We start from the raw sequence: 8,768 nt of genomic DNA, 5'->3' as shown, positions 1-8,768 counted from the left end.
GTGAAATTCCTAAATTCTTATGGGCTGAAGCTGTGAACACAGCATGTTATATTTTGAATAGAACAATCATTAGAAAAGGGTTAAAGAAAACACCTTATGAGCTATGGAAAGGAACCCCTCCAAATCTTAAGTATTTTCATGTTTTTGGATGCAAATGTTTTGTGCTTAATAATAAAGAAAACCTTGGAAAGTTTGATCCAAAATCCTATGAAGGAATGTTTGTTGGATATTCCACCACAAGCAAGGCCTATAGAGTTTATCTCAAGGAGCATAGGACAATAGAGGAATCCATACATGTTACTTTTTGTGATTCTAACTTAATTCCCAGTATTGTGAAGGATATTGATTCAGATTATGAAGAGGCTGGAACAAGTAAAGAAAATCCCAAATCTGTTCAAAGTAAAGAATCTGTCAGCCCGGTTTTGTCTCGTCAGATTGGAGGAGACATTTCCATTTTGTCTCCTGAACAGGCACGAGCAACTGAAACAGTGAGACCACCAGAAGATCATCAAAGTACTACACCTATCCGAAAGCCTAGAGAATGGAAATCTATGAGGGGTTATCCTCATGATTTCATCATTGGTGATCCCTCTCATGGTGTAACAACAAGATCATCCACCAAAAGGCAAGCCGAACCTAGCAATCTTGCTCTCTTGTCACAAATAGAGCCCAACAATGTCAAACAAGCTCTTGAGGATCCATCATGGGTTAAAGCAATGCAAGAAGAGCTTGCTCAATTTGACAAGAATGAAGTTTGGACACTAGTACCTCATCCGGATGGTAAGAAAGTTACCGGTACTAAGTGGGTATTTAAAAATAAACTTGGTGAGGATGGACAAGTTGTTCGTAACAAGGCTAGATTAGTGGCCCAAGGTTACGATCAAGAAGAGGGTATAGATTTTGATGAGTCTTTTGCTCCGGTAGCTAGAATGGAAGCAATTAGATTGCTTCTTGCCTATGCCGCCCATAAAGGTTTCAAAATGTTTCAAATGGATGTTAAGTGTGCTTTCCTTAATGGCTTTATTGATAGAGAAGTGTATGTGGCACAACCCCCCGGTTTTGAACAAAAAGAGTTTCCAAATCATGTTTTCAAATTAACTAAGGCTCTTTATGGTCTTAGACAAGCTCCAAGAGCTTGGTATGAAAGGCTTAGTGCCTTCTTGTTGGAAAATCAATTTCAAAGGGGTACCACCGACACTACTTTATTTATCAAAGCATCTAATGATGACATACTTCTTGTTCAAGTTTATGTTGATGACATTGTATAACAATTATATTTGAGTATAACAAAATAAAAATATTTATTTATTTATTATATAAAATATTTTTTTACAAAAAAATATAAATTATAATTTTTTTTAAAAAAATATTTTTTATTTATTTATGTTGATGACATAATAAAAATAAAAATACTAAAAAAATAAAAAATATTTTTTTTAAAAAAATTATAATTTATATTTTTTTGTAAAAAAATATTTTTATATAATAAATAAATAAATATTTTTATTTTGTTATACTCAAATATAATTGATAAATAAAAAAATTTGTTGCATAAGATATTCAAACATAAAATTATTTTTATTTTTTTAAAAAAATTTTAAAAAAATAATTCAAAAAAAAAAATTTAGAAGTGCACCCAAATAAACCCTAAATCGATCCACTCGACTCCAAAACTAAAGGAAATGGAATTATATATGTATAACAGTCATTCATATTATATATACACCTTAGTTACTTAATCCATTTTTATTAGTCTAAGATTTTCTATACCACTTACATTAGAAATCTGATATAGTAGACTGATATTTGTGTTCAATCCTGTGCGGTATGCCACGTAATTATTCAATTTCACATGACGTATCATGTCATTTTGACATAGACAAATCAATAGTAACTGACTAACCACCAACTTAAAAAAATAAAAACTCAAAAAATTTACAAAATATCACTTTAGAAACTAAATAACTACTTTTAAAGTTCAAGAAATAAAACAATGCTGGTTTACTTTCATAGTAGTACACAAAATAGTGCGCAATGAACTATGATGTTGCCGCTGATTCATTCTTCAAGATAGAACAAATTATAATTGATAGGATTGGCAAACTATTTCTGAGTTTAAAAAATATTGGAAACTAAAGTAAAAGAGAAATAACTTTATGACAAATGAAATGGTCAATACATTAAAATGATTTCTACCTAAGCCTCTCTTAAATAAAATGTAAGTTATTCCTGGTATCTAATGGTTTGAATGAAATGAATTATGACATGATAATTAATACTAACTCTTAATTAATGAGTTACCCTAATAATGAAGATGGACATGCCGGAGAGAAACCAAATCATCCTTTCCCCCTCTCGTACTTTTACTTCCTCTTCTCTTTTTCATCCCACCTTTGTCCTCCCATTCTGCCTTCTCGGCATATATTTCGTTTTCACTTCAAATTTTATTGTTTACCCTTCATAGAAAACGCTGTGTGTGTTATTCTTATTGTTTTTGGAATATTTGTTTTAATTCACCATGTGAATTACTATTTGCTTCAATCATGTGAATATCTCATTCTCACCATGCGAGTTTAATTTGCAGGGTTTATATATAATTTATTCTAATTTCGGTTTCATACTTCCTATCTCTGCATTTCATAATTATCTTCTTGTCTCAAATTTTTTTTAATTACATTTTATGATTTTGTGGCTAGCCATTGATGCTATAAATTATATGGATTTTCATTTCCAGAAAATAACGTTTTATCTCCTCTTTCTCACACTTGAAAAAATTAAAGAAAAAAATTTGGCTAAAAAAAATACCAGAGAACCCTTTTAATAAAGAGTTAGTTTTAATTATGATGACATAACTTATTTTATCCAATAGCTATCAAGACATACCATAAGGAGTAATTTATCTTTTATTTGAGAAAGGATTGGATAAAATTCATCATCAGTAAGAGAAACTCCTAAGTTCAAATGAACAGATTAACATCCGAGGGTAAATTAGTAAATCCAATTATCAGTAAATCTGTTAACATCTTTTCACAGGTTAGGTTTCTATGAGTTGGTAGTATCCGAGTTATGTAAGCTAGTGCTTCTGTGGCTATTCACAATCTGGGACATGGATATGGCCATTATAGCACAGATTCAAAGTGTTACATCTGAGACTAATCTGTTTCTAGTAAGAACCAAGTGTATGAACTATCAAATAATCAAGGATATGGTTTCAGGAGCCATGTAATCCAAGAAAAAGATCTTCCACTCTCATCTACCTGCTTCACCAGGCCGAAATCAGTTCAAACCTTTTCATTCTCCTATCATCCACTCCTAAGGGCTCAGGGATTGAAAGTAAGGTGAATATACAAAGAAATAACAAAGAATCAACCAATACCATCATAGTAATCAAGAAAATCATCCTGTGGTGGCCGCAAACTCGAGATACTACCTTGGCCCCAGCCTTTCTGTACACGTTTCAGAGTTTTCAATGCAATACCACTGCCACCATCCCTGTTAAGTAATACATAACAGATCATCAATGAGCATTGAATATATGTTATAGTCAATTTGACAATCATTTCCATGTTCAAAGCAGGACCCAAGTTTATTTATAGTTTGATAGAACTAACATATTTGTGATGACAGCAAATTTTGATACAAGATCATTTTATACACATGATAATGCAACTTTTTCAAAAATTAACCAAGTACAAAAAAATGATATGTATTGTTTGTATAAGTTTATCAACCAGGAAACCGTCTAATAAATGAGATAATGGAAATGAAGACACAGATTCTATCACATAGTAGCACTCCATTCAACCAAACACCAATGAATGGTATCATTGTCCAAATGCTGTAGAAGAAATCATATACAGATCATATTTATGGAGGACTAATCATTGTATATAGAAATTAAGAATGCAAATTATGGAATGATTAAAGAACGAAAAAAAAAAGTAAAAATAATTTTCAAAGACAGCCAAAACTAACAAATAACTTCATTTTCCCAAGGAAAAGAACCCAAAAATGCACAAAAAATACCCGTACCTGTGGATTATATCCTGCCAATCACTTCCACCATTATTTTCAACTTTTCTAGGAAAGATCCTCTTGCCATTTTGATAGGTTCTGTCAGCAGGTCTATCTTCTGAAGCAAACTCCATCATCCTCTTTGCTAATTCATCTGCTCGGTGTTTGTTTCCACTTTTACTAAATCCATCAATTACCGGCATGAACGATGAATGGTCAAATCCATATCCCTTGTCAATTAATTTTTGGAGAAGGTAATCAGCATCATCTAATCTTTCACTTTGGCAAAGTTTATCAATTAAATCTTTATACATGAAATCCTTCAATGCGAAAAATCTATCCAATGAAGCTTCAAATAGATCCTTTGCTTCAGAGAGTTGTCCTCCAGCAAGAAACTCATTGCATATTAAACTGTACAATACTTCTTTGTGGCCACATATACTCAAAGCTACCTCAAATAGCTCAAATGCTAGTTTAAAATCACTGGACTTGCAAAAGGCTTTAATCAATATCTTGAAGGTAGATACTTTGGGAGATATGCCCTTATCCAACATTTCATGCAAAAGAGAAGTAGCATCATTTGTTTTTCCTCCTTCACAAAGCGCAGTGATTATGTTATTGTAAGTGTAAATATCTGGAGATATCCCTTTTTCTCTCATTTCATCCATCAATCCATATATTTCAAATATTTGCCTTTTACCTCCTAGACCCAGGATCAACGAATTATAAGTTTGAAGAGTCCTGCTGCATCCATTTCTCTCCATATCCTTCAAGACACGGAATGCTGATGATATCTTTCCTTGCTTACAAAAACTTGATATGAATGTATCATATATTGCAGAATCAGGGCGCAAGTTTTTTGCCATCATCTCAATAAATTTCTTTTTTGCTTCTTCTACCCTACCAACCTTGCAAAGTGCATTAACTATGATTGTATATGTGACTACATCAGGTGTGCACTTCGACACATTGTTGATTGAATTAGCTAGGCCAGCAAATGAGTTTCCCTTACTGAGGGATGTTGGTCCATCAGTCCACATCTCACCTAGCATTTGAATTGCTTCCTCCAATTTTCCATTTCTACAGAGACCATTGATTATGATATTGCAGGTCACAGTATCTAACTGATAGCATTTCTCGTTCATCATTTGCAGCATTTCCTCTGCTTCTAGTGTTCTTCCCTCTTTCCACAGGCTATGCAGCAATGTGTTACAGGTATAAGTATTTGGATAACAACCATTCCTTATCATTTCATGAAGAATACCCTTTGCTTCAAATACCTTTCCTTTGCTACAATATCCATGGAGGAGAGTACTATAAGTAACTGTGTCTGGATAAACACCATTGCTTATCATCAAATCCATTAACCTTCTGGCATCCAACAGCATATGTTTCCTACATAGCCCATCCATCATAATGTTATAGGAGTAAGAATTCGGCTCAATGCCTTCCGTTACCATTTCATCAAGAACCAACTGAGCCTCCAACAGTTTCCCATTCCTAAGCAACCCCAACAACCATATATTATAACTTTCCAAAGTGGTGAAATTGCCATCCTTTTTCATGGAGTCGACCAAAGCCTTTGCTTCCACCAACATCCCTATCTTGCAGAACCCTTTTAGCATCAAGTTATAAGTAACTCTATTAGGTTTAGGAAGTCCCAACTCCTGATCCAACTGCATATCCCTGAAAATCCTTGACGCCTCTAAAACCTTCCCGACCCTACAAAGTGCCGAAATCCTAGAATTAAAGGTGACAACATCTGGTAACATACCCTGTTCCCTCATTCTCTCAACCAACTTCTCAGCTTCACCGGTCAAATCCTCCTTACAGAAGCTTGAAATGAGAGTATTGTACACAACCCTATTGGCAACAAGACCTGATGAGTTGTCAAGTATATCCAATGCTTGGCTCGTGAGACCGGCCCTACAAAACCCACGAACTAAAATGCCAAGAGTGAACTCATTTGGGTAGCACCCTTTGTAAGACATTTTATCGAACAGGTTCCGTGCATGGTCCAAAGCACCAGAATCACACAGCGACTGCATCATGAGGTTGAAGGTGTAAGTTTGCGGCCTTACCCCCGCAGTGATCATGTCGGTGTATAGCCACGTGGCGAAATCAGAGCGGTGTTGGTTGAGGGAGGCATGGAGGAGGAGGTTGTAGAGGGAGAGTGGAGGAGGAGGAGAGGGAAAATGGGCCCTGAGGGACTTGAAGTGGGAGAAGGCATGGTGTAGGTGGGATGAGGAATGGGCCAAAGCCCGGACGAGGGAGAGGAGGGAAGGGTGGGCTATGTGGGGAGGCTGCGTGGCTAGGATGAATTGACAGAGGTCATCAATCTGGTGGTGCATGTTGGCGGAGATGAGGACACGCATGGTGGCGCGTGTGGAACGAAGGAGATCGTGGGTGGGTAAGGAAGAAGAGGTGGAGGATGAGAGGATGCGCTTCAAGAGATGCCATGCGAGCTTGGGGTTGTTGGTGTTGCTCAGAACAACTTTCGTCAGCTTCGACGACATCGTCTGATCCATCTTCTAGTTGTTTGTGCATTACTCTTTTTTCGTAATTACATTGATTGATTTCTACACTTGCTTAAAAGAAGAAACAATTAGGGGATTAATGTGTTGTGAGAGTGAAGATTACTGTTCTTAGTTGGGACTGAGTCCTTCAATTGAGATTTCCTCAGAGATGCTGCAAGGATATACTCACGGAAATTCTTAGTGACACGATTGTGTTTTCTAACTTATTATAGTATGTTCTCACACCACTGATCAACTTAGTAAACAACTAACTTAACTGACTTTTAACATCTTTCTTGTTGATGGGAGATGGGAGAGAACTTCATGGTTATTGCTTGACGAGTGTTGCCTTTCCATGATTGACACATGTGACAGTTGTATACTTGACAAGTGGCACTAATTTAAAGAAGAGGACAAAGAGCATAGTTGTTAGAACCGAAACATTAATCGAACCGGTCAAATTATTGGGTTACTAGGTCATTGGTTCAACCAGTAGAGTACTGGTTGAACCGATAAACTCAGTTGTAAATAAAAATTATAAAATAATCAAAAACTTAAAATTAAAATTTAAAATACATATTGTCACTAACATTTTAATAACAATTGTTTCAATTTCTAAAAATAACTAATTTGAGACTTGTTTTTATCGCTTCCCATAAAAGACAATTGTGACTAGAATTTTCAAAAGTATATAATCGTAAACCCTTCCTGCAAAGAATATGAACTAATTCCGCCAAATCATTATTTGTCAAAGTCGTATGTTGCAGATAAAAGGGATAAAAGAATGCAATAAAGATTCAAAAGTTTGAACTTTTAAACAAAAGCTTAGAATTGAGAAGTGTCGAATACTCCTAGTTTAAACCCTTGCAAACAAAACCAAAAAAATAAAAAATTATGCAACAAAATAAACATGAGCATAACAATATACATTTCAAGAACCTATCCACTATCCAAAACAATATAAACAAAGCAGTAACTCAAATTCACAGAACCTATCCACTATCCAACAATATAAATTCACAGAACAATATAAAAAACAACACCAACAATATAAAAACAGTATCTCAATTCACCATACTAATATAAAAACAGCAACAAATCAACCCTAAACACCAATCATCAGCAAAAAAAAAAAAAAACAACAAACAGCCGCTAAACCTACATATATTACACTACATATATTCCAATGTATCAACAAAACTTGAATAATCTGCCAAGAATCAACGAATTATAATCAACAACAATCAAGAATCAACTGATCAGTTAATCAATTAATCCGTTAAACAGATTATAATCCAGTAACCGAATAACTAAAAAAATTAAAATGCTTACCTGATGATGCGATGTGAAGGCAGAACGCAGGCAGAGAAGGGGAGACCAAGCACGGCGAAGCAGAGACTGGATAGCGGAGGCAGCAGCAACAAGACGAGAGACGGCGACCGTGCGGAGACTGACGACGACGAGAGACGCACACGAGACAACGAGCAGAGAAGAGGGAGACCAACCACGACGGCGATGCAGACGGAGAGGCAGCGGCGAAGACGCAGTGAAGGTGATGCACAGGAGCCGGAGAGCCGAGGCAAAGTAGCCGGCGACGCGGTCAGCGGATGGCTTTTTTGAGTGTGAGAGGAAGAGCACTAAGTGAGAGTGAGATTTGAGAGAAAGAGGGGGGATGGGGGCTTCGAGAAGGGTTACTGCCTGGGTTTGGGTCTTTTGAGTAGGGTTTCTTTCTTTTTTTTTTTTTTTTTGAAAAAACGGTCCGGATTTCAATTCCGCCGGTTCTCCGTCAAAAGCGGACGGTCCAACTAAGCCATACCAATTCTTTTTCTTATACGGTCAGATTACTCAACTAGACCGACCTTGTGACTGGTTCGTTGATTTTCTGATCCGATCGGACGGATCGGTCCAGTTCTAACAACACTGACAGAGAGTTATAAATTATAATCCATCTAATTCTCATAGAAGTTTAGGGTCATTGCTACTAAAAGAAACAACCTACAAAATACAAGTTTAAGCAGAACAAAACAAACATATTGAAGCTTTACCCTTCTTTTTCTTGTTAGCTCTAAGAGCAACCCAATGGGCAACAAGTTGAAGCCCTATTTCTGACAAACACAGAAATTTACTGTTAGCATAGTAGCTAGAATCTCGATTTAACTCTTAAAATCTTCCGATATTACGATTTTAAATGAGTTCATCGATTTTACGAAATTTATACTAGGTCTGACGATTTTACGA

At 35.8% G+C, this 8,768-nt stretch overlaps 1 protein-coding gene across 1 annotated transcript; it reads right to left on the bottom strand.

Moving 5' to 3' along the window:
• Positions 1–2,976: 2,976 nt before the first annotated feature.
• On the bottom strand, positions 2,977–8,270 carry LOC112771119 (pentatricopeptide repeat-containing protein At2g17140). Its single transcript, XM_025815750.3, has 3 exons — positions 7,863–8,270; positions 4,033–6,926; positions 2,977–3,492 (listed from the first exon to the last, which is right to left on the bottom strand). Exons 2-3 carry the CDS (start codon positions 6,540–6,542, stop codon positions 3,366–3,368), a joined length of 2,637 nt encoding a protein of 878 aa, XP_025671535.1. The 5' UTR covers positions 6,543–6,926; positions 7,863–8,270; the 3' UTR covers positions 2,977–3,365.
• Between the last annotated feature and the right edge of the window lie 498 nt (positions 8,271–8,768).

Source organism: Arachis hypogaea, chromosome 18 (assembly GCF_003086295.3).
Source record: "Arachis hypogaea cultivar Tifrunner chromosome 18, arahy.Tifrunner.gnm2.J5K5, whole genome shotgun sequence".
Taxonomy (NCBI): Eukaryota; Viridiplantae; Streptophyta; class Magnoliopsida; order Fabales; family Fabaceae; genus Arachis; species Arachis hypogaea.
This window is presented reverse-complemented; position numbering and strand designations above follow the sequence as displayed.